Below are 27217 nucleotides of genomic sequence, written 5' to 3'. Positions count from 1 at the left end.
CCTTCCAGTGCCTTCCGCCGCCGGCCGCGCCAGGAGCCCCCGGCAGCGGGGCTGAGCAGGGACTCAAACTGCAGCCCAGCCCTTCCCCGACCCCTCTGGGACATTGTCCTTGTCCCCACATCCCCACAGTGCCACTGTCCCCCTCCCTGAGCCCCCCACAGTGCCCGCTGTCCTCGCATGGCCGCTCCGCTTGCATCCCCGGCAGGGCTCCTGTGTCAGGACTCTGCTCTGTCCCCCCTGTCCCCACCTGTCCCCGTTGTCCCCACAAGGAAGGAGGGTCCCTCCTGCTGTTCCTGTCACGCACAGCCCCCAAACTGAGCCGAGGTTTGAGTTCATTTCACCGCAGCCCCGTGGCTGGGTGGGAGCCTTGGCGTTCCCCGGGCTCCCCATCCGTTCGCTTTGCGCCTCCTGCTCCCTTTCTAAAGGTGCTTTTTGTTTGTTTTTTTTTTTTTCCTTCCTTTTTTTTTTTTTTTTAATTAAGTATTTTAGAGTCTTCTTATTTTTTCCTTTAAAAAAAAAAAAAAAAACAACAACACAACCAAACGACCAAAAAAAAATTTGTCTTTTGCAAAACTTGTGTCCACGTCTTGTTATTGCAGAAAACCTTGGGGGAATTTTGATTTTTTTTAGATGAGTCTTGACCTTCTCTTTTTAATTTCTTTTCCTCTTTTTTTGGGGTTTTATCTGATACCAAATAGTACCAAGCTATTATTGAGGTGCCTTCTGTAAGGAATTCATTTTCTCTTCTCTGTTTTTCTGTTCACGCAGCGTTGTTTGAGATTGGTGTGCGCCAGTGTTTGAGAATTCCATGAGATTCCAAAGGAAAAGTTAATTTTCACAGCCTGTCACCAGGAAAATTGTGGTTACAATTCCACTCTTGTTTTTAATTAATTTTGGCTGATATGGATATTTAAAGATTAGCAGATAAGGACAAATTTAAAACTGATCTGAACCTTTGGGCCACTCTGTCTTATTTTATTTCCTGCAAGACCTTGGGGAAAGGACTTGATCCCTGATAGGCAATGGTGATAAAAATCCAATTTCCTTCTCCCAGTGCTCAATTTGTGCCAGACACCAGAATATGGGGAATGATGAACATCCCAGCAGATTCTCTGAGGACATTTATTAACCCAAACCTCAGCAGGGTTGGAGTTTCCAGCTCCTTTCTACTGTGAAAATTTCAGATTATTTCATAGATTATCAGCAATTATTTCAACAGTGAGCACTGATTGTCTTCATAACCTCAGCCTGCACCTTTTACCCAGGAATTCCTGAATTAACTCCTGGGAGCTGAGCTGTAATTTTTATTTTGCCTTCAGAGTCAGGTGGCTTGGTCCAGACTGGCAGAGGTTGGTGAGGTTTGTTCAAAAGGAACCAAAATTAAAGTTCAATCAGTTATTTCCAATAATCTATTTACAATTTACCGTACATCCATATGCTCTTAGAGCTTTGAGAAAATACATAAAGATCCAAATCTGACTTCTGTTCCAAATTATTCCATTTGGTTCTCAGGAATTTCTCCAAGTTATTTGCTCCCACCTGCATGAATTTTGGAATAATGCTCCTGAAAACTGGGAGGGAAATCACCAACGTATTAAAAAGCTGAATAACAGCACCTGCACGTGAATATTTCTGCTGAGATCAAGGCCAAGCTGTGCCAGGTGTTGTGCAAATCCATCCTGAGGGTTCATCTGCACAAAGTTTGTAAACACAGTGACAAATCTCTGGGATTTATTGATAAACTGGCCCTGAGTGGGAAAACAAACACCAGCAGTTTGTTTGCTCCACAGAAAGCTCCAGCTGGAAGGGAAAGAATTTCACCCCCAGCCTCACAGGAGAGCATCTCAGGGATTTTAAATCAACAGAGCAGGAAATTCCAGCTTTCCAGGAGCAGGAGTCACCTGCCACAGCCCCAGAGGAGCAATGCAGGGACAAATTGCTCCCTGTGACAACTCAGTGACCTCCTGAGCAGCTGAGCTGTCCCCAGAGCTGCTCCTGTGCCTGAGCCACCCCTGTGCTCCCTGTCCCAGCAGAGCTGCTGTGACAATTCCAGCTGCACACCAGGAGCTGGGCTGCCTCATCAATTGACATTCAGCAGTGCCCAAGGTCAAGCAAGGCTGGGGAGGGTTGGAAAAATAGCAAATTGTTGGTGGTGTTTAATTTCTTTTATTATTTATTCATTTATTTCCTCCTCTGATTTCCATCTGTGAGAAGAGGGAGTGCCAGTTGGGAGGATATTCCTTGTCTTTCCTAGGTTTCCCTGTATCCTGAAGGGAGGTTTTGAGCATTTCTCAGTGCCCAAATGATGCCACCAAGTTCCCTCATCGTACCTGATGCTCCCAGCCTTGGAATTTCCAGCTCTGGTAGAATTAGCATGGATCCTAACAGTCCAATAAAATATTTCAGCTTAAATTCAGGCTCAGCTTTACAGATCCCAGCAGGGATTAACACTCAAACAGTGGGATTCCCTTTCTGTGCTGGGGGTCCCTGCCTGCTTCAAAATGCTGGGAAAGGAGACAAAAATCAGCAAGTTTTAGCTCAAATAGAAGAGCAACCTATATTGTACAATCCAGTTAAAAGGATATTTGAATGTTTAACATAGGAGCATCTTTCTGGGAAGGCTCTTGTGCTCTCTGTGGTTTCACTCTCAGTGTAGAGCTCTGGCTGCAGAAAATTTGGATTGTTTGGGTGCCACAGTACCCGATTTGAAAGCAGCCTGAGTCAGGAATGACACAGTGCTGACACCGAGCAGGCTTGGAGGAAGCACAGCCCTGTCCTGGTTACTCACTGCTAGCCCTGAACTTGGCCCCAGCTCAGCTCCGGGCTCACCCATCCTGTTCTGCACGTTCTGTGTCACATCTCGCTGAGCCCCGAGTGTCCGGCACCACCCCAGCCCTGTCCGAGCTCCGGCTCCCGTCCCAGCCTCCCCTCCTTGAACTCAGCACCGAGGGGCTTCTTGTACCCACAAAGATTGAAAAAAGACTCCAGGAAACTCGGCAAAAGAATAGAAAAAAAAAAATAAAGATACCATCACCTCCCCTCTGATCCACCTTTATTCTCCATCAACAGGGAGGAAAACACCAAAATAAATTCAGGGCGCGCTCCGGGACGGCTCCAGCCGGGAAAGCCGAGGCTGGGCGGAGGGACTGAGCCCTGTCCCCGCTTCCCCCGCCCTGTCCCCCCTTCCCTGCCCCGGTTCTGGCCCTGCTCCGGGGCTCTAGCTCCGCTCCGAGCATCCCCGTCCGCCCCGGGCCGGGCAAAGCGGGGCTGAGCCGGCGGGGATGCAGCGGAGCATCCTCGGGGGATGCTGCGGGGGCCGGGCCGGGCTGGGCAGGGCTGGGCAGGGCTGGGCAGGGCTGGGCAGGGCAAGGAAGGGACGATAAAACGCTCCAGGAACGCCAGCACCGCCTCCCCGCCCGGGCAGCCCCAGCCGGGCGCAGTCCCGGAGCGCAGAGCCGCAGCGGGGTGAGGATTTGGGGTTTGCGGGTTGGGGGTACCCACACACACCCGGGTGGGGCTGGGGATGGTGTCTGGTCCCCCCCGGTGTCCTGGTCCCCGAGGGGCAGAGGCGTTTGGGCAGCCGGAGGGTTGGGATTGCGGTTTTTCCGTTCGGGTTTGGATTTTGGAAAAGGCGCAGAGGGAGCGCGGTGCGCACGGGAGGGGCTCAGGGTTTGTGTGGCTGCTTTCGGGAGGGGTTCAAGGTTTGTGTGGCTCCTTTCGGGAGGGGTTCAAGGTTTGTTTGGCTCCTTTAGGAAGGGGTTCAAGGTTTGTTTTGCTCCTTTTGGGAGGAGTTCAAGGTTTATTTTGCTCCTTTTGGGAGGGGTTCAAGGTTTGTTTGGCTCCTTTCAGGAGGGGTACAAGGTTTATTTTGCTCCTTTTGGGAGGGTTCAAGGTTTATTTTGTTCCTTTCAGGATGGGTAGAAGGTTTGGTTTGCTTCTTTTGGGAGGGGTACAAGGTTTATTTTGCTCCTTTCTGGAGGGTTTCAAGTTTTATTTTGCTCCTTTCGGGAGGGTTTCAAGTTTTATTTTGCTCCTTTTGGGAGGGGTTCAAGTTTTATTTTGCTCCTTTCAGGAGGGGTACAAGTTTTATTTTGCTCCTTTCAGGAGGAGTGCAAGTTTTATTTTGCTCCTTTCAGGAGGGATACAAGGTTTGTGTGGCTCGTTTCAGGAGGGGTACAAGGTTTATTTTGCTCCTTTCGGGAGGGGTGCAAGGTTTGTTTGGTTCCTTTCAGGAGGGGCTCCAGGTTTATTTGGTTCCTTTCAGGATGGGTTCAAGGTTTGTTTTGCTCCTTTCAGGAGGGGTACAAGGTTTGTTTTACTCCTTTCGGTCCTTTGGGGTTTTTTCCCCCATCCTATCCGGGATTTCCATGGATGTGCCGGGGTGATCCGGAGGATGGTCGGGATGATCGCGGCTTTCTGGGGCTGCCCCCTCCTGACGCTGTCCCTCCGTGTGCAGCAGGATGCTTCCCATCGTCCTGGAGGTGACCTGCAGCTTTGTCACCTGGCTGTGTCTCTACAGCTGCTTCTGCCGCTGGAACAGGCAGCGCTCCTGCAAGTGGAGCTGTCGCCTGGTCACCCTCCTGCACGGGCTCCTTGTCACCCTCCTGTCCGGCTATGTCCTGTTCCTGGACGGCCCCTGGCCCCTGACCCACGCAGGTATGTTTGGAACCTCACCTGTGCTCACCTGTCACAGCTGGAGGCAGGGGCTGATTTCCTCTCCTCTTACAGGGGCTAAATTTCATTTAATTCCACTGCTTCTTTAACACCACTTCTCACTCTTCATCCTTTCGTTCTTTTCTTTTTTCTTTTTTTTTTTGGGCTTGTCCATGTACAAATTGGAAGTTTTCAGGTTGTCAGCTTGAGTTTATTGCAGCATCATGAAGAACAAAGTGCTTTCCCATCTTGAAGTGTGTAATAACTCCTGACACTCGGCTGCAGGGTTTTGCTGGCTGTTAAATCTCAGACTGTGCTGCTGATGGAGCTTTTCTAAAAAGCTGGAAGGAGAAGGAAAGCAGCATGAGATGTGTCTGCTGGGCAGGCTGAGGTGTGAAGGGGAAACAAAACCAAATATCCCTAATTCCTGGCACTTGGATAAGGCTGGAAATTTAGGAGGAGAGAAGCAACTTGTACAGGTCTGTAAAATAGAAAAATATTAAATAAGACTCAGGCTTATGCACATCTCCCATTCCAGGTTCACCAAACACCCCTCTCCAGATCCACGTGCTTTGCCTGACCTTGGGCTACTTCATCTTCGACCTGGGCTGGTGCCTGTACTTCCAGACAGAGGGGGACCTGATGCTGCTGCACCACACCCTGAGCATCTGCGGCATGATCCTGGTGCTGGGGCTGGGCACATCGGCCACGGAGGTGAACGCCGTGGTGTTTGTCAGTGAAATCACCAACCCCCTGCTCCAGACCCGCTGGTTCCTGAGGGAAATGGGCTCTTACCACACCTCCCTGGGGAAAGTGGTGGATTTTCTCTTCGTGCTGCTCTTCCTGCTGCTGCGCATCGGGGCGGGAGCGTGGATCGTGTACGGGATGGTGACGTCCCCCAAACCCAACTGGCTCCTCAAGGCTGGGGGCTTGGCCATGTACCTGGTGTCCTTGGGGTTCATGGTTGAAATCTGTCGCTTTGTCAGGAGGAAAATGTGGAAAAAAAGTCCTTCCCTGGATTCACAATCTTTGCAGGAGTAGGAGTGCGCCCGGGGAAACTTCTTGGCTGCTCGTTAATGGGTTGTAGAGGAAAATGCCCTGGGTTTGGGGCCTGGCTGCTGGAGCTTGTTCCTGTGAAAAGAAGTCCTAAAATGACACAGAATTGACTTTGTGCTGCCCCTGGAGGAGATGGATTGGTGCTGGAAACATGGAAAAGCTGAGAGAAGAGGGATTTGAGTGGAAACCTGAGGAGCCTGATGCTGATTCCCTGATTTCCACAGCCCCAAGGAGGGTGGCAATGCCAGAGATGATCAGTCTGCAACCAGTGATGGCACAGTCTGCAGAGATGATCAGTCTGCAACCAGTGATGGCACAGTCTGCACGTTCTGGCCTCATTTCCAATGCAGAGTTATTTGACAGTGTAGAGAAAATCAAATATGAAAAATCCCATTTTCCTGCCAGTGGGACTGGGTAAGGGGTGTGACCTGGCAAAGATTTCCTGAGCCTCACCCTCTTTAATAACCCTGGATTTGGACAATGTGCTTGGCTAAATACTCGAGTGAAAGACTCTGAACAGGACTGAAGTGCTTGCAGGGGTGTAGTGGAGTTGTCCTCTGAGAGTGTGAAGTGATGGCACTCAAGGTGAGGCAATGTTTTACCTCCTTGTTTTTAATGACACATTTCCTTTACTCTTTTTTTTTTTAGTGGTTCCATTCAGGCAGGTGCTGATCTCAGAGCAGAGTGATTTCTCTAGGACTGACTCAGGCCCTCACAAACAAGAGTTAGGAATTAAACTTGTACCAATAAACTCCATGAGCAGGTGTTAGCTTAGACTGGGATTGCTTGAAAGAACAAACAGACTTTTTGTGGGAGAGGGAGGATAGTGAAGAACCTGCCTGGATGCTCTTTCTGTTCTGGGTTGGCTCATTTGCAAACCACTTAAGCTGAATTCATAGCCAATAAGTCAAATATGTGATTATTTCCAGGGGTGACAGCAATGTTTAGGCAGATCTCAGTGTGACATCTGCTCCACACCTGCAGGCCTTCGAGCATGGAACAGTTCTCTCATTTTCTTTACCTCTCAGAATCGTATTCTGACATTTTCCCTGGGGTTTTAATGTGAATTTCCCTCTGTTCAAGGCTCAGTTCAGATTTAGTCTCCTCTAAAAGCCTCACAGAGAGCTGAGGAGAGGGAGGGGAGCAGTGGGGATGCAGCTCCTCCTCTGCCTTTATCTCACTGAATTTGGCTCTGTTCAGGGCAGATACCAGCTTTGGCTGGGGCTCCTCAAGGTGTCTGGAGAGATTAAGAAATAACCTCACTTTGGACACACCCACTGAAAGCATTGCAGCTGTGAACCCAGGCAAGTTCCTGGGCCAATATTTTTTAGGAAAGCAGGAGCCAGAGTGGCCTCCTGAGGTGTGGGCACCTGCCAGGCTCGCTGTGTTCCTCCAAAAACTGCTAATAAAGTCACGTTCTCTTTTGAAAAAGAACTGATTGCTGTGATGTTCTTTTGTTCTGGGTCTTGAGGAGGCAGCAGGAGCAAGGAAAAGGGGTTGAGGGAGGGCTGAGGATGCCAAAGTCCCTTTGTGCAGCTCAGGAAGGAGGGAGGTGCTGAGGAAATGAGCCCAGGAGCTCTGGAGCTGTGAAGGGCTCAGCTGAGGCTCAGCTTTGTGAGCAGTGCACCCATAACCTGCTTTGCCAATGAATCAGTGCTGCAGAGAGCTTGGGAGCCACCCAGCTCAGTTATTCTTGGAGGACACAAGAATAATTTCAATTCTGGCCACGGCCTCCTGCATCCCAGGGTGCTTTCATTTCTTCTCTGCTGCTGGGTTTCACAATGCCCAGTTCACAAGGGTGGCAGGGTAACTTGTCTGTGGGTTTTTTGGAGAAAGAATCACAATCATTAGAACATCTTGGGGGTTATAAGATGTCCTAAGTCACCTCTGAGTGGCTGTTCCTGGTTGGGAAGCTGCTCCTGCTGGACTGTGCTGTCAGAGGAGAGCCTGGATTGGCTTCCAGTGAGGAAAACTTCATCCTTCAGCTGAGGGACAGTATCCCAGTGCACCCAGATTGCTCCTGTGCAACCAGAGTTACCTGGGGAGCTTTGATGCTAAAGAAGTGCCCTCAGGGTCTCATCTGCCAAATCTCACTCAAGGATAATTGTAGAGTTAAACCCTCTAATGTGAAGCTAGAAAAAAAAAAATCATCCAGCTCCACTATCTCACTGTATTTTAAATAATATGATTTTTTTTTTCCTTCCATGGAGGTGCCTGCTTTTTATCTGTCAAACATCCTTGAGGGTTTTACAGCAACAAAAACAGAGCCTGTTGAACTCCCAGGTTTCCAGTTCTTGTTTATTCCCACTCTAATTGTGGACAAGGAGTTTCCCAGTGTGGGTAAGATAATAAATACATTCTGGGATGCTTTTCAGTGCTGCAAGCTCTGGTTAGAGCAGGTCCAGGAGAACAGAGGGAAGGATGTGCAGCTGGGGGAGGCTGTGGCTGTACTGAATGAGGCAGCAGTGTGCAGAAAGTGTTTGCAGAGGTTCCTGCCCTGAGCTGTTTTGCTGAACTCTGTTCATTTGCAGGCCGAACGAGCCAGTGCAACACAGCCCATTGAAATGGCTGAGTCTGCACAAAGCAAACAGGAAAATTGGTGTACAAAGCTGCACTTCTGGTACAATCCACAGGCAGATGTTTCACTTGCTGCCTTGCACCTCACCGTGCAAAGTTCGTGCTACAAATAAAAAAAACAAGCCACAGCTTCTGTGTCCCACCTCCTGCATTAAATGATCTGTACCTTGTTAGGACTCTCTGTGGACATCTCTATTTTTCTTTCTGGCTGCTTGTAGGATCTCAGAATGGTTTGGGTTGGAAGGGATCTTAAAGATCATCTCATCTTATTCCAAAAACCCCCTGCTTCTCTCCCAGGTTGCTCCAAGCCCCATCCAACCTGGCCTTGGACACTTCCAGGCACAGCTTCTCTGGGAATTCCATCCCAGCTCCTCACAGCCAAGATTTTTTTCCTAATATTTCATCTAACCAAGTTCCTAAATGTGAAAACATCAGCCCCATAATTTCCTGTCTGTCCACACTTTTCTTCATCCCAAACTGAGTCTCAAACCAGCTCCATCTCAGGGGTTACTGAGGCTACTGGAGGGTCAGCAAAGGAAGCAAAATGAGATTTATCAGAGGAGCAAATGCACTATTAATGCTCATGAGGATGTGCTGAAATAGCAGGAGCATTTTGTAGCAGCAGGAACCTGCACCTGGCCTGAATTGGAAAAATAAGATCTGTATCTTGTGGAATACCCAGCTGAAAATCCTTATTATGGGCACTGTAAGAGGCAGCTCAAGCCACTCCCACCGCATTTCAAAAGGTAAAAAACAACCCCGCGTTTTTGGGTGTGAGAGCTTGTTTTGGTTATAACTTAAAAGGTGGAGGAACTTCTGTAGCTGCTTTATGTGTCCTGCTTAAACCCTGAATTTGGGATGTGGAAGGCAGGAGAGGGAACGGGCAGGGAGAAAAAATTGCTGGGCTTTGTGACTGCTGCATTAGCAGGGATGGAGGGGATGTCCAGGGCAGGGTGTGCTGCTCATCCTGGGGGACAAAACCCCTCGGGGATGTCCAGGGCAGGGTGTGCTGCTCATCCTGGGGGACAAAACCCCTCGGGGATGTCACCTTGGACCTGACACGGCTCTACAGAATATTCACATGGGGAGTGAGGAGAGCAGAGGCCGGGAGTGCTTGGTGTATCTCTGGCACACACGGGTGAGTGTGGGAGTGATTTGTGTGTCCTTGGGCTACAGCTCCGTGTGCCCTGTGGGGACATGACCTGGTCTGGAAGGGGGTGAAGGCTCTGGAGGAGTGGCTGAGGGCTGGTTTCACCTGCAGGAGACAATTTGGGGTCTGCAGGGGCAGCTCTGTGACCCAGGGAAGGGCTGGAGCTCTAAGGGGAGATTGAAGTTGGATATTTGGAAAAGAGAGTGGTGGGCACAGGGAATGGTCACAGCACCAAGGCTGCAGAGCTCCAGGAGCTTTGGGACACAGGGTGGGATTGGGGGGTGTCTGTGCAGGAACAGGAGCTGGGCTCACGATCCTGCTGATCCTCTCCATCTCCGGCCATTCCCTGGGGGAACAGGGACCGCAGGGAGCGGGGCGGCTTCACAGCGATGCGCTGCGGGTCGGCTTCGCTGCCATCCTGCCACCCCTATCCCCTCTTTCTCATCCTCATCATCCTCATCATCCTCATCATCCCATCCCCATCCGCATCCCCATCCCTCCCGTCCCTCCTCCTCCTCCCCGTCCCCATCCTTGCCGTCCCTCCTCCTCCTCCCCATCCCCATCCCTGCCATCTCTCCTCCTCCTCCCCATCCGCATCCCCATCCCTGCCATCTCTCCTCCCCATTCCCCATTCCCCATTCCTCATTCCCCATTCCCCATTCCCCATTCCCCATTCCCCATTCCCATCCCCATCCCCATCCCTGCCATCTCTCCTCCCCATCCCCATCCCCATCCCTCCCATCCCTCCCCATCCCCATCCCATCCCTCCTGTCCCTCCTCCCCATCCCCATCCCTGCCGTCTCTCCTCCCCATCCCCATCCCCATCCCTGCCGTCCCTCCTCCCCATCCCCATCCTTATCCCTGCCATCTCTCCTCCCCATCCCCATCCCTCCCGTCCCTCCTCCCCATCCCCATCCCCATCCCATCCCTGCCGTCTCTCCTCCCGGCCGCCAGGTGCCCCTCGGCCGCTGTCTCTGGCTCCGCGATCCGGGGCGGCTCCGGCAGCGCGGCCCGGCAGGTGGGTGCTGGGGAAGGGTCCTGTCGCTGTCCCCACCGCTGTCCCCACCTCTGTCCCCACGCAGCGATGGCACAGCGGGGTGGGCTCGGGGCCGGGATGCGGGAGGACGGGCGGGGGTGCCCGGGCTGCGCTCTGTGCTCTCGGTACGAGCCCTGAGCTCCTCCATCTTCCCGGCTGGGCTGGGAAAATGTGCATAACGGGATAACGGGGCTTGGCTGGACGTGCCCATCTGGTTTTTAATCGCTTTCGGGCTCTTCGGGTTTTTAGGCACGTGTGGTTGTTGTAGAGGCTGCTTTCAGTTAGGGCCTGATTGCTACCGGGGATATAAATAGAATAGAAATAGAAATAGAGTAGAATTAGAATATAAATATAAATATAAATATAAATAGAAATAGAAATAGAAATAGAAATAGAAATAGAAATAGAATAGATACATAATATAAAATAATGTACATAATATCGAATAATAAAATCAATACATAGTACACATAATATAAAATGTAATAGATGCATAATATATGGTATCTGTTACATCTAATAGATACATAATATATGGTATCTATTATGTATAATAGATACATAATACAAAATGTATATAAATATATGTATAATAAATAATAAATAATAATAATATATAAATAATATATACAATATAAAAATATATACATATATATAATAGGTGCAGTAATATATAGGGAAATGCATAATTCTATATATGATTACATGTCATTTGTTTATTTGCTGTTTATATGTATATTATATAGAACTGTTTGTTATGTATTGCTCTGTGATTATTGCTGCTTTTTAATTGGCCTTTCTAGTGTGCATATGCTAAAGGTAAATCAAAGGATGGTTTGGGCTGGAAGAGACCTTAAAGATCATCTCATTCCATCCCCTGCCACAGACAGGGACACCTTCCACAATTCCAGAGTGCTCCCAGCCCCATCCAGGCTGGCCTTGGACACTGCCAGGGATCCAGGGGCATCCCAGCTGCTCTGGGAATCTCTGCCAGGGCCTGCCCACCCTCCCAGGGAAAAGTTTCTTCCCAGTATCTAATGAATAGTTACTCTCTCTGAGTTAAAGCCACTCAATGTTGATTTTTGATGTGCAGTTGGAAGAAAGCTCCCAGCTTTGTTGCCAAGGGAAGGGCTGGAGCTGGGTCAGGAGAGGTTTGGGATGGAGTTCAGGGAAATGTTCTTCCCCAGAGGATGCTGGCACTGCCCAGGCTCCCCAGGCCATGGGCACGGCCCTGAGGCTGCCACAGCTCCAGGAGCTCTCAGGGATGCCCAGGGTGGGATTTGGGGGTGTCTGTGCAGGGCCAGGAGCTGCACTGGATGGTCCCTGTGAGTCCCAGCTCAGGACAGTCTGTGATTGTTTTCCCAGGATATAGAGACACATCTTTGTCATGAGTAGGTGTGGAAAAATCTTCAGTATTTTTACAACTCATTCCTCTTCTTTCCACCAGCCTTCTCCAGCTGGTCAATCCCTTTTGTCACGTGGGAATTATCCCTCCTTTACCTGCTCTGAGTCTGGACCTCGAGCAGCAGGGATGTGAATGGAAATGCCAGCTCAGAGCAGTTAATCCCATCCCTATTTCATCTCCCCGTGTTCCCAAGGCCCATTAAAACATAATGGTTTTGTTTACCCAGCCTCCAGTCATTCCTGGGAATGCTCCAACTGGCCAAACAGGAAGGTTGGGCTTTGCAGCTCTGACTCCTCATCCCGTGAAGTCCCTCTGGTGCTCCCCAGCCCTGGGAGCGAGGCCAGAGTTGGGCAGCAGGTACCAGCGGTGCAACTGGAAACTCCTGTATCCCAAAGCCTGACTCAGCTTCTTTTGCTGCACTTCCCTGAATGCTCAGGAGTGGTGAGACACACATTTCATGGGAAGGCATTATGTGAATGAGCAATGTGTATTTGGAGGGTTTTAGCAAAGTCCACAAGTGTTTATGTGCTGTGTAATTTTGTTCTGGCAATTTGTCTTCTGCTTGTTTGAGAGATTATTGCACAGTGTGTGAGGGAAGATTTATAACAAAAATACTGCTGAAATTCTTTATAGGCATAGATTCTTTTTCTTTTGCATCCAAAAGATTTGGAGGTTTTGGTGCCAGTAAGGATGAAATGAAGTCTTCAGTGAGGAAAATTTTCACAGAGACAAAATGTGTCAGGAGCAAGCAGCCCCATCAGGAAGCAGCACTGCACACCAGGGCTGGGATGGTCACAGAGCAAAGCCTGGGTTGTGCTGACACTGCCACAGGCTGGACCTCCTGCTCCCTTTGTCCTTCTGACGCCTTGTGTCCCGATTTCCAGGACAGGATGCTGTTCCCGCTGCCCCTGCGTGCAGCCTGCAGCCTGCTGGGCTGGTTCTGCCTCTACAAGTGGTTCTGCCGCCGCTACCGGCACCGCAACCTGGAGTGGAGCTGCAGGCTGGTCACGCTGACCCACGGCATCCTGGCCACCCTGCTGTCTGCTTACATCGGCTTCATCGATGGCCCCTGGCCCCTGAGCCACCCAGGTGAGTGAGGAAATCCGCGATGCCACCTCCCCCAGGGGCTCTGCACCGCCCCAGCCCGCTCCAGGGATGATGCCTGCAGTGATATCTCTGTGGTGGAAAGCCCCAGAGGGATGGAGAGCCTGGCACTGCATTTTGCTGGTGCCATGCCCTCCCCAGCTGCACTTTGGCAGAGCGTGTGACCTTTTGTGTGCCCATTACGTGTGCGCAGCTGCCGGATTAACAACTGTGGCATTGTGACCTCCGTGGCCGGGCTGTGACAGCGCAAACCAGAGGTGAACCCCCTGCCCTGCCTCTCCAAAACTCTGCTTTTACATTCCAGGCTTACCCAACACCACCCTCCAGGTGCACGTGCTGTGCCTTAGCTTGGGCTACTTCATCTTCGACCTGTGCTGGTGCGTGTACTTCCAGACGGAGGGCGCGCTGATGCTGGCGCATCACCTGGTGAGCATCGTGGGCATCGCCGCCTCGCTGGCGCTGGGCGAGTCGGGCGCCGACGTCAACGCCGTCATTTTCGGCAGCGAGATCACCAACCCGCTGCTGCAGGCCCGCTGGTTCCTCAAGGAGCTGGGCCGCTACCACACCTTCACGGGCGACCTGGTGGATTTTCTCTTCGTGGTGCTCTTCACCGGCGTGCGCATCGGCGTGGGCGCCTGGCTGATGTACTGCGAGCTGGCGTCGCCGCGGCCGCGCTGGTACATCAAGCTGGGAGGGGTGGTGATGTACGTGGTGAGCTGGGTGTTCATGGTCAGCATCTGCCGCTTCGCCCGCAGGAAGAGCATGAGGAAGTACCAGGCGTGGAGGAGCCGCCGGAGCCGCGAGCTGGGCGGCAAAACCAACGGGCATCTCAAAGGTTGCTGAGAGAAGGGTTCCTGGGGTTGGAGAGGAGGGGAGTGGTGCCTGAAATGTGGGAGAGGAGCCAATGCACATTAGCAGTGCTGGAGCCAAATTTATCCCTGGCCTAACTCCACTGAAATCCATGGAGCTATGCCATGGGTTCGCTGGCTCTGCAGCACTCGGTGTGTGTGTGTGTAAGCACAGCCTGAATCAGGAGTGAAAGAAGGGCTAATTTTATAGACTCAGCTAGTCCAGCAGTGCAGGTGTAATTAGTGATGTGTGTAGCCAGCTCCTTCAGGATGCTGGAGGGGAGGAGGAGCTAACACTAGGTCTCCATGTCCGGTGTGCTGTGCAGTCTAGGCAGCTAGAGTGACTCTTCATGCTGGTAGGAAGAAATGTTCTAGTGTTGCATCCAAGGTTCCTGGCTCTTCCACCACCTCGCTGTGTGACCTTGGGCAAGTCACACAGCTCTAACTCTGTGCCTAATTCCCCCTCTGTGACTTGGGGGTGATGGAGCTGCTCCATCTGTTATGCACTTTCAGATTTTCACTCGAGAGGTGCTATGTAAATGCGAAGTGATGGTTGTTATCTGCACTGGGGTCATTATCCCTTCATTTCCCTTGGGTGGTCGAGCTAGAGCAAGACTCTAGAATAATCAGTATTTTAGGTAGGTAGCTGTTTCCTACCCTTTCTAACTCCTTTTAATAACTTATTTATTAACATATTGATAACTTATTTTCTGTAGTGTCCAGAAGCTCTAGTCAGCACTGGCGCCATACAGGACTAGGTGCTCTGTGAATACCCAAAGACACAGACCCAGAAGGGAAAATTTTTCCAGATTTTTCCCTCTTCTTCCCTGACTGTTAGAACTCCCCTACAAACACTGCTTTTAGCTCCTTGGGTAACCAGCACACTCCATTTTGAGAAGCCCCATCAGGATTTGCCAATCAGGGTTTTCTTGCTGATGAGCCAAGCCCTGATTTTGTCTCCAGAGCACCAACATTTCCTCTGCTGTGCCCCAAATCCAAATTGGGATTTCTGGTTGCCCAGAATCTGCCCTGTGGAAGCCACAGACTGACCCTGGCTCTCTTTCATCTGAATTAATGCCTTGACCCCTGGGCTTTGATTTCCCCCTGACTGAGTCTGAGTCACTTTATAAAAGTGAACATTTAGAGAGTCAGAGAGATTTATTTTATGACTTTGTAATGAAAGGAGAGACCCAGAATCTGATCTTTTTAAGCAAAAAAAATTAAAAACCAAAACAACAAAAACCCCAAAAAACCAGACTGGGAGAAAAATAAGCAGGGAAACCCCATGCCCAGTTTGCAGCTTCTGGAGTTTATTTCATTGCATGCTCTTAAGCTGTTCCTTTGCTATGATACTGAGCTTTTCCTTTGAGCCTCCAGTGCAGCTCAGGTGCCCCCTTCTGCTTGAGCCTTGCCTGCTGCAGCCAAAGACCTGAAGAAACCCCCAAAAAACCCCTTGAGATGAGCAGAGCCAACTGATGAGCTGGTCCTGGAAAGGAAACTTGACTCATTCAGGCCTTGAAAGGAGACCAGAAGGGCTGGTTGGGGCTTGCTGGTTCTTTTTCCCAGCTCTGTTGAGCACATCCAGGAGCCTTTTTGCCTCAACTTAACCCACTTTGGGAAGTGGGTGCAGTCTTACCTACCTCGTAGGGTGTTTGCATTTAGCACCAAGCCACCTGGGATGAATTCTCAGTGGTTTGTGTCATGCTGAGCTGTATAAAAGTTGCAACTATGAGCCATCAGCAGAGCTTTGGCACCTGAACTGAGTGCTTGCCAGCATCCCAAAATCAGGAGGAGGTGTTTGGCAAAGGTGCTCAAGGGCAGGAGTCACAGGGACTGGGCTGGATGTGCACATAAAGGTCAGCTGTGCTGCTGCACCTGCACAGGGAGCCCCAAGCTGAGGAAAAGCTGGCTGCTGGGTTTTCCCTGGTCAGGAATCTGCAGCCAAAAGAGTCTCAGGCATCACTGAGCAGGGAATGAGGGATTTCAGCTCCTGGAGAAGTGGTGAAGGTAGGTGCTGGAGGTGAGGTCACTCCAGTGAGGGTTTGCAGAGCAGCCCTGCTGCTTTGGGCTTTGCTCAGGGCTGGGTGCAGCTTTGTGGGGTCACAGCCCTCAGCTGCCCAGGGGGATGAGGGTGGCACTGACTGCAGAATCTGGGAATCACCTGCTTGGAGAGGTTTGGAATGTAATGATTGAGTGGTGCCCTTTTCTGAATGGGGGAAATTCGGTTGCTCAGCTCTGAGGCTTTAGAAGGCAAACAAAAAAACCAAAAGGGCAATTAGGAATGGCTTTATGAGGCAGAGCAAGGCCTCACAGCCCATTTAGTGGGCTCCAGCATAGAATCACAGACCCAAAAGTACAAATTGCAAGCACAGGGTGGGACCTGTCCTCAGGCTAGTCCATAGTGGCTAGAACAAACTGTGAGAGGAAACTGCAGAACTAGTGTGAAATAATAACTTGTGTCTGAATTACTGTGTAATAGCAACTAATGTTCCACCAGTGAATGGTGTAGATGCTTTGTAATATGTTTTATAAAAATAAAGATTATTTAATTATATGAGGAATTGGTTTTCTTTGTTTGGCTGCTGCTCTTAAGTCCCAGGTTGCACTGATGATTTTGGAGGGCTTCTCCAGCCTCAAAGATTCAGTGATTCAGCAGGATGGAGCAAAAATATTCCCTTTGTTTTCCATGCCCTGGATGCCATGGGAGAAGTTGCTCCTGTGTTTCCACACCGAGAGCTCTTCTCAATCATGAATTAATATCTAAATTATTTAAATATCAATAATTATTATGATTGCATAGGAAAGTGGGGTTGTGTTGGTAAACAGCCACTGTGCTTGCTGATGGCCACAGCCAGAGATCCAGCATGCCAAAAGTCTTGGCTTCTATAAATAGTTAAGCCAATTTAGTTGTTTGCATGTAACCCTTAAGTCCAGCTTAAAACCCTCCAACGCTGGGGAGCAGCTGCTGAGCTGCACTGAGCCCTCTGGAGATGTTTTTCTGTTTGCAGAGCCCAGCCTGGGGGTGGAGGGGTCCCAGGTCCTGCAGGAATTTCTGAAATGGAACCTCTGAGGCAGCTCCAGAAGCAGAGAAGAAAGCAGAGCAGAGTTCTGTAGCTTTGCTTTAGAGCTGCAGGTGTCTCACAGGTCTTGGGTCCTCAGAAGTGACAAAACCTGGCATTGTCAGTGGTCAGAAGTGCTTTGTCTGCCCCTTTACACCCAATTAATTTCATTTTTTTATCATCTTATTATTTCTTTCCAGGCAACCCTGCTGCCTGCCTTTTGCTTCTCCTGCTGGCCCTGTGGTGTAGCTTTGTAAAATTAACCTCCCCTTTCAGTCCTGTGCCCTCTCTTTGTAGCTGAACTCCTTATTTGTACTCGAAAAAATTGCAATTTTTTGATATTCACGGCTTTATTCCCTTGCAGCAGTAGTCCAGGCACTGATGTAAAAGCAGCATTTGAAGTCTTTGAAATCTGCTATTACATGAATACCATGGAGTCTGCCATGTCCAAAGAAATCAGTGCCCTGTTTGCCTCAAGTTCCAGGGGCACTTTGGCAGCTGCTAAGTTGACAAAGTAAAATTATCTTACAAAATTACTAAAAGAAGGAATATAACAGATCAAGGTACATGGAGAAAGTAATAAAGGTCTACAGGTAGATAATTTTGCATGGCAAGAAGAAAGTCTCAGCTTCTGCAGCTGTTACAAAACACAGATTTTCAGCAGTGCTTGTGTTGTTTGAACTGCCTTGTGTCAGAAGATTGAGATCTGCCACAACCCTCAAATGTGAAGAGAAATCACATTCTCTATTTTTCCAGATTTTACCTCTTTCCAGAGGATGGAGAAAGAGAAGGAAACTCAGGGCACAATGTCCAGCAGTTTCATCTGTCCTTACAGAGGTTGCTGCTTTCATTGTGCTGGTATGGAAGGGAAGCTTAGTGCTATAAAAATGCTGACTGCCCCATGGATTATCCAGATTTAGGAACTGTAATAAGCTGTCAGTGTAGAAGCTCTGCTAGATTAGGCTCTCTGTGTCTCATAATCAGCAAAGCATCGTGTCCCAAGACCAACCCCGGGTGCATTTCCAGCATTTCCAGAGTGCAGGACAAGCTGGGGGTGTAGGGAGCAAACCTGGTGGCCATTTTAAGGTGGGAAAAAAAAAATTAAAAAAAAAGGTTGGAAATTTTGGAAATTGCACAGAAATGTGGAGCACAGCACAAATTTATTTGTGTTTTCTGGGATTCTCTTCTTTAGGAGTCACAAATTTCTAGGCACATTTGGGAAGTGAACTTGGGAATCGTTTCCCCTGTGTTTTTCCCCTCCAAGGTGTAAAGGTTTGGCAGGTGGCTTCCAAAAGCAGCAGAAAAACTGGAGCTGGCTGAGCAATTTGTGGTGAGTGTAAATAACAGTTCAAAATACCTGAGCATTCTCTCACTGGCTTTAAATTGATTACTTGTAAGGAGCAAAAGAGTCTTCACGATTTTTGTGGTGGAGCTCAGCAAAACTCAGCTGATCATCCCATCTGAAACACAAACTGAATTTTTTTCTGACAGAAAAATGCTTCCAGGCACTGTTTGTCCACACTTAAATTTAAAAGCATCACTTTTTGCTGATTTTTCTCTCTGTTTACACTGAGCTCACAGCGGTTCAAATCCCTTCGGGGCATTCCAGAGCTGCAGGATCCCAAAGTTCCTTTTTTTTTCCAAATTCCTCACCTTTTACCTGCCGGGAGCTCAGGTTAGAGGAGCCATTCGAGGCTTTCCCAGCAGATGGCAACAGCTCCTCGGTGCGAGGCTGGCAAAGGGAAAGGTTTGGCCAAAGGATCCTCGCTCAACACTTTCTGTAGAAATCTGCTTTTACAGCAGCCCCTATAAAGCACCTCCAAGGATCTGAATTTATTTTAAAGCAAAATAAGGAGTTTTACTCCATAGGAATTCAGCTCCTCCACTTCAGGGTTCTGCTTAGCTCTGCTCTGGACTGAAAAAAAAAACCCAAAACAACAGATTGAGGAGGTTAATTAGGGAATCACAAAATAGTTTTTTGTTGGAAGGGACCTCAAAGATCATCTTGCTCCAACCCTCCTGCCATGGGTTCTGTGTGTAAATTCAGGCCAAGTGACAACTTCAGAGCTACCAAAAAAACCAATCTATTTTAATGGGCACAGTGTATTGGTTATTGATTTCCCCACCCCATATTTCAGGCTGTAAAATGGAATTATCATAAATAGGCATCTATCTTTATCTAAGTATGCAGCTCCCACCAAAAAAAAAATCAGAATTTGCAGAAAAGAGAAGCAGTTGCAGTTTCAGAATCTATGTCTTAGGATTTCCTCCAGCTAATTGTTCTCGTTACGTTGTCATGCACAATAAAATATAATTAAAGTAATAAAAAAGCATCGAGGCCCAATATTCAAATGCTGGGCCTGCCATGAATCAGATCTCCCAGGAGCCTTCCCCTCTCCAGGCACAGTACTCGATGTTCCCAAAGTTAAAAGCAGGGAGGGATTTATTGCAGAGAAGATGCAATAAAGAGATATATAATAAATAAATACAGATATATGGAGGCATTCAGTCACTTCATCACCACTGATGACTGTGCTGCACACAGCTGCAGAAGGAGAGGCAGACGTGGCTGCTTGTCTTGCACTCCCACACTTTTTTTTTTCTCTTTCCCAAGCCTCTATTTTCCCCAAAAGGAAACCAAAAAAGGAAGTAGAAATGCCCTGCGTATATATGTGAAGTATCATGTAGAAAATGATTTCATCCCACGCTTCCCCTCTTTGCTCTGAACTTGATCAAAACAAGAAATTCTTCAGGCTCTCAGACAGTCTGCTGGCTTCCTGATCCCCGCTCCGAGCAGGAAAAGCTCCGTGTTCCAGAGCAGCACTGGCCTGGATGTAGCTTCGGGCAAGGTATGGTCCTGTGTGCCAGCCAGGGACTGCTCCCAGCTCCCCAGAGCCTGTTTTCCTGCCTCTTCCCCACTCCAGTGGCCCAGCTTTGAAGTATATCCCGGCAAGATTAATTAAAGGGAAGAAGCGTGGTGTCCTAGATGATTGGGATTAGCTAATAAGGTTATTTTAGTCTGCTGGTGTTTGCTGGGGGAGGCTGATGTTCCACAAGTTTCTTTGTGGAGAGGGGGCAGGAATTGCTGGCAGTGGAGATATCCTGATTTTCATTGCACATCCGTGCTGCTCACCAGCTTTAATTTCTGGAGGGGCAGCATGGAAATTTCCTGAAGTTCTCAGGTATAGATGTTATTTCCAGGTGGTTTGTAGTGACAGAATAAGGGGGAATGGCTTCACCCTGACAGAGAGTATGTTTAGGTGGGATATTAGGAAAAAAATAATTGCTTGTGAGAATGATGTGGTTGCCAGATCCAGCTGGATGCCTGGAATTGTGCAAGGCCAGGCTGGGATACTGGAAGGTTGGAACAAAATCATCAAGGGCCCTTCTAACCCAAACCATTCTTGGATTCTGTGCATGCATTTCTTTCTCAGACATGGCACAAACAGCAGGGATGGGTTTGTGTTCGGGCTGAGCAGAGAGGAATCCACACCTGCTGAAATTTCAGTGCCCAAATACCCTGTGTGGCTCATCTTTTCATCCTGGAGGTTTCAAAAGGCAGCAGGAGCAGGCCCTTGGCCGCTGTGTTTCTGGAGTGTACGTGCAGGGAGGGATCTGCTCTCGGATTTATGTTGACCTCAACCAGTGAGAAAAATTCCTGATGAAACGTGCGTGGGAAATGCAGGGAACCGGACAAGGGAGCCACGGAAGGCCTGGGAGCAAACAGCACAGCCAGGGACTGCCCGAGGCTCCTGCTGCACAGCTCCACTCTTTCAATTTGCTGTTTATTTATTTTCTTTCTGCTCTAAGTTTCGCCGGTGTCATATTTTCCATGGAGATGGAGGCGCGGGTGCTCCCCGCTCTGAGCGCTGGCAAAGGCTGGCAGGGGATGGCTGGGGATGGGGACCGAGAAGGGAAAAGAGGGGAAAAGGGGAAAAGGGAAAAAAGGGAAGAGAGGAAAAGGGGGAAGAGGGGAAAAAGGGGAAGAGGGGGAAAAGGGGAAGAGGGAAAAATGGAAAAAGGGAAAAAACGGGAAAGGGGGGAAAGGGAAAAAGGGGAAGAGGGGAAAAAAGGGAAGAGGGGAAAAAGGGAAAAATGGAAAAAGGGAAAAATGGAAAAAGGAGGGAAAGGGAAAAAGGGAAAAAAGGGTAGAGGGGGAAAAGGGGAAGAGGGAAAAATGGAAAAAGGGAAAAAACGGGAAAGGGGGGAAGGGAAAAAGGGGAAGAGGGGAAAAAAGGGAAGAGGGGAAAAAGGGAAAAATGGAAAAAGGGAAAAATGGAAAAAGGAGGGAAAGGGAAAAAGGGAAAAAAGGGTAGAGGGGGAAAAGGGGAAGAGGGAAAAATGGAAAAAGGGAAAAAACGGGAAAGGGGGGAAAGGGAAAAAGGGGAAGAGGGGAAAAAAGGGAAGAGGGGAAAAAGGGAAAAATGGAAAAAGGGAAAAATGGAAAAAGGAGGGAAAGGGAAAAAGGGAAAAAAGGGTAGAGGGAAAAAGGGGTAGAAGTAAAAAGGGAAATCTCGGGTGAGGGATGCAGGGGCAGGTCCTCGGCAGGGACACGGGTTAGGGAGGAGCGGCTGCGACCGAGCGGAGACGGGAAGGGAAGGAAACAGCCCGCGGGTCTGGAAAAGGCTTCCCGAAGGGAAAAGGCCTCGGCAGGGACCGGGGGAAGGGCTGCGAGGGAGAGAAGGAGGAGGAGGAGAAGGCGGAGGAGAAGGAGGGGAAAGACGAGAAGGAGGGGAAAGACGAGAAGGAGAAGGGAAGGAGGAGGAAGAGGAGGAAGAGGAGGGCGGCCGGCGGAGGGATCCGGCGGCGGGGCGGGGCGGCCGGAGGTAGGAGCCCCCCCCGAGGCGCCGGGGAGGGGCGAGCCCGGCCCGGCCCGGCTCGGCGCAGGCTCCCCCGGACGCGGCGCTCCCGCCTCTCGGCGCAGCGCAGCGGGGCCGCACCGGGCCGGGCGAGCAGCGCGGCGGCATCGCGGGGAGCGCAGCGCAGCCAGCCGGGGGCCGGGCCGGAGCCAGAGCGGAGCGGAGCGGCGGGGGATGGAGCCCCGGGCCTAGAGCGGCCGCCCTGCCCGACCCCTGCGGGCGCTGCACGGGCGGGGGTCGGGGATGGGCCCGGCCGCGGGCGGGGAGCGCCGCCCGCCCCCCGAGCGCTGAGCCCGGCGGGGACGGGCACGGCCCCGCGCCGGGGACACCGCCCGCTGCTTCTTTTTGAACCCTTTTTTTCTTCACCACCGAGATTGTTTTGTTGTTTCTTTTTTTTTTTTTTTTTTTTTTCTGGTTGTTGTCGGAGTTTTTTCTTGTTGGAGTTTTGATCCCCCCCCCCCCGCCGCCCCACTTCCGTGGTTTTGGATATTCTGGGTGACTGCAAGAAGAGTTTTGGAGTTGTTTTGGATTGGGTTTGGTTGTTGGTTTTTTTTTTTTGGTGGTTTTTCTTTTTTTTCTCGTTCCCTTCTCCTGCCCTTGAACTGAGTTTGTCCTCTGTGCATGCCTCTTCTGGAGCAAGGCTGGATCCTGAACCTCGGTGCATGTAAGGGGCAAAGCCTCGTTCATATCCCTGCAATAAGAGTAAAATGTAAATTGGATAATACGACTTCTTGCCAAAGGCTCCAATGAGTGGCACACAGTCCACAATCACGGACAGGTCAGTATAAAATGAGATTCCTTGATTTTTTAAAAAAATATTTTTCTTATTTTTGAAGCGTGAATATTCGCAGAGCTCGTGTACCTTCAGTGACAGACGGGATCAGAAAAGCAGGATTAAATCAGAAGTTCTGGGAACCGAGGGTGTCTTGACTGTCAAAGCAACTGGGTTAACTTTGAAAGCAGAGTATTTCAAGTCCAACAGCTTTCAGGCCTGCCAGGCTGACTTTGTAGGAGCCAGGGTTGGTAATTCAGCTCTCAGGATAGGCTGGTGCTGCGGGGAACCCCGAAAGCAAGGCGCTGGAGAAGCCACCAGAATTTGGGATCCAGCTCAAGGCTGAGCTCAGGAACCCTGCTGAGGATGCACTTGGGTCTCCTTGGGTCAAGTGCTGCAGAGAGGTCACTCCAGGTGAGCAGGGAGAGTTGACAAGCAGGAATGACTGCTGGTGTCTACCTGAGCTGGAACCTGCCCCTGGGTCCCTGCTGAGCCCCTGGGTACCTGCTCAACCCCTGGGTACCTGCTCAGCCTCTGAGCTGCTCGGCTTTGGGCTTCTCTTGTTTCTACTGGGGTGTTTCAGATGAAGGAAAAAAAAAAAAAGTCAAGTAGGAAACATATTAACGAGTATTACGTGTCGTCAGTTTTGTTTTGTTTTGGTTTTTTTTTTTTTTAATGCGAAGAAAAGATACTTTTTGACAAGCGGTGGAAAGCACGTTTTGTTTTATTGTATCTTTGCTGTGTCGCTTTGGTGGTTAAGGTGTGAAAGTTTGTGGCAAAGGCCCCGCTTTGGCCTTTCATGACCAAGCAGTTCTGGCACAGCAGCTGGGATGGGGCAATGATGCCTTGGGCTGCCTGAGCTCACCAATTTTAGGCAGAGAAGAGACTCAGTGTGGTTCTCACTTCAAGCCAGGCTTTTGGTGACTTCACAGTGCAAAGGCAGAGCTCAGACTTGTGTACAATCTGTGTTTACAGCTGTTCACAGAGTGTTAAATCCTGGCAATTAATTCAGTCGTTTGTACTAGCAGAATTTTCTCTTTTGCAGTGCATGAATGGTTCTTGAGTTGCAGGATGTTTTGCTCTGTGCCAGGCAAGGCAATGACAGTAAAAAGGCATTTCAGTGGATTTGTGAGGATTTTGTTACGTACTTCAGGCCATATGTCTTGTGGCAGTTGCATGATATCAAAAAGAACGACAGGATTTTCATACCAGGAGGCAACTGAGTGATGCATGGAAAGGCAAAGCACGAGAACAGGGAATTTAATTTACTTGTTAGTAAAACAAAATACTTTCCATTATTGAATTGGAGCAGCCAAATAAAAAAAGAAAAAAAGTCTCATTTCCTTTTGCTCTCAGTCATGTCAGGAGGATGTTTCTGTTTGGTGTTCCATTAAGGTTTTGGATCAAAAGGCTTTTAATGTCAGGTGAGGAGCTGTCTCCACAGCTCTGGGATTTCTGGGGGAATGTGGGGAAACTGGATCTCTTCTTGTCACTGTCTTTCACCTCTGGCCTGACACAGCCCCAGCTGTGGGGTACAAAGTCATGGTTCAGCCAGGAGAACAGGAGCTTTGGGGTGACCTAATTGTGCCCTGCCAGGACCTGGAGGAGCCTACAGGGAAGATGGAGAGAGATTATTGTAAAAGACCTGGAGTGACAGGATAAGAGGAATGGTTTCAAACTCACAGTAGGGTTATGTTGGTTTTTAGGGCAGAATTGTTCCCTGGGAGGGGGGTGACAGGGTGCCCCTGGATCCCTGCAAGTGTCCAAGGCCAGGTGGAGCAGCCTGGGATGGTGGAAGGTGTCCTTGCCATGGCAAGGGGATGGGATTGAGATGGGATTTAAGGTCCTTCCCAACCCAAACCATTCTGGGGTTCTCTGATGATTCTCTGGTTTGTTCCCTGGCTGAACCTTTCAGCACAGCCCCAGACATGGAGGTGATGTTTGCTCTGCCCTTCTCTGCATTCCCAGCCTTGTGTTTTTATCCTTCTTGTCCCTGCAGAACATTCCCCTTCCCCTTCAGGGAGTCTCTTCTCCTCTTAAGCTTGGAATGTAAAGCAGGTGCAATATAAATAATGTTGATGCTTCCACTGCCATTAGATGTACGTGGTATAAATCATCTGACATGTTCAATTCTCTTTGTGTTTGTCAATCACCTTCCTTGGTGGGGTTGAGATGGGAATTGCCTTAAACTAGGAAAACCCAGCTTGCATCTGTGCCAGATGGTATTAGGAATATAATAGGGTAGCTTGGGCCTGGATTTTTTTCCATATTAGCTTTACATATTTGCATTTTGCATATATAGAGCTGCCTAAATCCACATTACAGACAGCAGATATTTCCTTTGGTACCCTTCAGTTTAAGGAGATAATGATTTGACAGCTGTCACATTTCCCTTGCCCAGGTTGTTGCACTTGTCTCATCCTTGACATGCTTTATATCTCTTGTTTTTGTTGATGAAACCATGATTACCATGAAATATATAAATTAGGAATGTATGAATGGTCATTTCTAGTCCTGTCTGAAGCCAGGATGATAAGTGATGTTTTTATTAACTCCTCTCCTATTTTTTTCTTTTTCTTTTTTTTTTTTTTTCTCCCCTTCTTTTATTTTTGTTCTCTTTCCCAAGGAAGTTGAATGGATTTTAGTGTCTGGCACTGCTGAAACACAGTCAGGCCAGCTCATATCTGGATGTGTCTGGGCTCATTCTGTCTGTGGACTAAACCTTACCCCAGTTAATTTTGGTGGTGGTTATGCTCAGACTCTGTTATCAGAACTCCCAAAGCAGCATCGATTTCTGGTGTCTTTTTCTTCAAGTGCCTTCAGTCTGGAGCAAAGTGAGTGCCTGGGGGAGTGGGGGAATACCAGGCATTAAACAAAAAAGGCAGAGCAGATGTGGAGGCTCCTGAGAGTGCAATGTTCAGAGTTGGTGGAGGAGCTCCTGACTCCTGACACACTCTGCTCCCCATCAGCATTTGGGGGAGCACCTAAAGAGTGCAGGAGACAAAAAATGATCTCCTAACATAGCACTTGAGGCTTAAAAACACATCAAAAACATTCTCCAGGATAACCATGGTGCCTTGAGAGTCTGAAACACTGATTTAACTTCCCCTTCTTTCCCTCAGGATGTTCTTTTACTTTGTCAGCTGCTTTTTTTTTTTTTTTTCATAGTCCTGGTGCCCATTGGACTGTATCAAACTCTTCATCTCCAGCCTTACTGCTCTGCTCCTTTATGTTTGTAAACATTTGCACCCTCTTAATTTAATCCTCTGTATTTGTTCAGAGGCCTCCTAAGGTGGCATTTATCTTGCTGAGCTTAGTGAGTCTTTGAGGTAGACATCCCTGAGCTGCTCATCTGGCTCGACTTGATTGTTGGAAAAGAAATCTGCACATGGAGGGCACCTTTCTTATCCCAAAGGTATCTAAAACCACTCAGGTGACAGCTTCATCCAGCTCTGCATTTAGGAGAGATTCCCCATATCTTTTAGCCTGGAAAAAAAAAATTAAAAAATCTATTTTTGGCCACCCACTGGTGCAGGGTTGGATTTTTGCTGCAGGGTGCTGTTTTTGGCGGGGGGGATAGCAGACTTGGAGGGCTGGCAGGGTTTGTTGGAGGAGTTTTCCTGTTCCTGCTGGAGTGTTCCCTGCCTGTGCAGCTCTCCTGGCCGGACACTGCCAGCTCTGGGCGTTGCTGTGAGCTCTGCATGGCCGGCCACACATGGCCGGCTGAGATAAGGCCTTTATTCTTCCCAAGGCCACGCTGAAATTCCAAAATTCGGCCATTTCCAGCCTCTGCTTGGCCACCAAAGCCCGGCCCGAGCTCGGCTGTATCCTGTTATGACACTAAAGAAACATTTGTGTGCCATTAATTTTTTTTCACTCTCGCAGTTAACTGTATTTTTCTTCCTGTCACCGTTCCAAACACACTTCAGGGTTGAGCAATTGCACGGCTGCAGGACTTGCTTGATGTTTCTTTCTGTTTATTAAAGGCCAATAAAAGAAAAGGAGGCTCTTGCTTTCGCAGGACCTCGCTGAGGAACTGGTGACTCTTCTCTGCAGTTGCTTGCAAATGAGTTTTATTTATAACCGTGCTGTAGTTTCTGTTGCTATGATTGGAAAACAGCAGAGGTAAAATTTACACATAATTACCCTTGAGAAGTTTTAATTGGTGATTTGCTCCTGACTTGGTATTAAAATAGACTCTAATTGTTTCTTATCTGCTTCAGATGCACTTTCCCTTGTCTTTGGCTCTTTGGGAGTCCCTGTAGTAATTGGGAGTTCTTTGACTGCATGGTGGGGAAAAATGGTTTTTATTTCTTCCAGCAGGGTAGGAACTGCACAAAAAGTCACACCTTAGTGTCACTGACTAGTTAGATGTCATTATCATGCGTTTTTTTTAATTAGTAGAGTTTGTAAAATCCATTATTTATGGAAAATGGGCTTCAGCAGGACATCTAAGGATTAAAAAGAATAATAGTCTTGGAGCGGGGCTTTTCATCCTTGTGCCTTTGCTGTGTTTGGAAATTAGCAGTTGACAGAGTCTGTGCATAAATTCATGTTTTATTTTGCTGCTCTTGAGGCTGGCAGAAGAGAGGACTGTCTGGGGTGTTTACTGCTGGCTGGGACACAAATGCTACCACTTCATCCTGCATAGTTTATTAGGGCTTTTACTGGAGACAGGAGCTGAGGTGAGCTTGATTT

The 27217-nt window shown here is 49.0% G+C and overlaps 3 protein-coding genes across 3 annotated transcripts in view; all 3 read left to right on the top strand.

Moving 5' to 3' along the window:
- The first annotated feature begins 3410 nt into the window (after nt 1-3410).
- On the top strand, nt 3411-7143 carry LOC117008139 (TLC domain-containing protein 5-like). The gene is made up of 3 exons (XM_033081740.1): nt 3411-3465; nt 4457-4656; nt 5192-7143. The coding sequence occupies exons 2-3, from the start codon at nt 4461-4463 to the stop codon at nt 5692-5694; spliced, it is 699 nt and encodes a 232-aa protein (XP_032937631.1). The 5' UTR covers nt 3411-3465; nt 4457-4460; the 3' UTR covers nt 5695-7143.
- A 3218-nt stretch (nt 7144-10361) lies between these two features.
- Nucleotides 10362-16390, top strand: LOC117008193 (TLC domain-containing protein 5-like). The gene is made up of 3 exons (XM_033081858.1): nt 10362-10454; nt 12762-12966; nt 13286-16390. Exons 2-3 carry the CDS (start codon nt 12768-12770, stop codon nt 13822-13824), a joined length of 738 nt encoding a protein of 245 aa, XP_032937749.1. The 5' UTR covers nt 10362-10454; nt 12762-12767; the 3' UTR covers nt 13825-16390.
- A 5640-nt stretch (nt 16391-22030) lies between these two features.
- The window catches only part of ARHGEF12 (Rho guanine nucleotide exchange factor 12), a 70210-nt gene continuing 65023 nt past the window's right edge, over nt 22031-27217 (top strand). Inside the window, exon 1 of the mRNA XM_033081683.2 lies at nt 22031-22525. Within this exon, the coding sequence (XP_032937574.1) occupies nt 22494-22525 (32 nt within the window). The 5' untranslated portion in view covers nt 22031-22493. The remainder of the gene's footprint in view (nt 22526-27217) is intronic.

This window comes from Catharus ustulatus, chromosome 28 (genome assembly GCF_009819885.2).
Source record: "Catharus ustulatus isolate bCatUst1 chromosome 28, bCatUst1.pri.v2, whole genome shotgun sequence".
Taxonomy (NCBI): domain Eukaryota; kingdom Metazoa; phylum Chordata; class Aves; order Passeriformes; family Turdidae; genus Catharus; species Catharus ustulatus.
The sequence above is the reverse complement of the archived record's forward strand: the minus strand, read 5'-3'. Positions and strand labels throughout refer to the sequence as shown.

Bases quoted from the DNA above. Each gene is read 5' to 3' on its own strand.
- LOC117008139 (XM_033081740.1), top strand. From the start codon at position 4,461: ATGCTTCCCATCGTCCTGGAGGTGACCTGCAGCTTTGTCACCTGGCTG. The intron at 4,657-5,191 runs GTATGTTTGGAA...CTCCCATTCCAG, and splicing joins CTGGCCCCTGACCCACGCAG to GTTCACCAAACACCCCTCTC.
- LOC117008193 (XM_033081858.1), top strand. From the start codon at position 12,768: ATGCTGTTCCCGCTGCCCCTGCGTGCAGCCTGCAGCCTGCTGGGCTGG. The intron at 12,967-13,285 runs GTGAGTGAGGAA...TTTACATTCCAG, and splicing joins CTGGCCCCTGAGCCACCCAG to GCTTACCCAACACCACCCTC.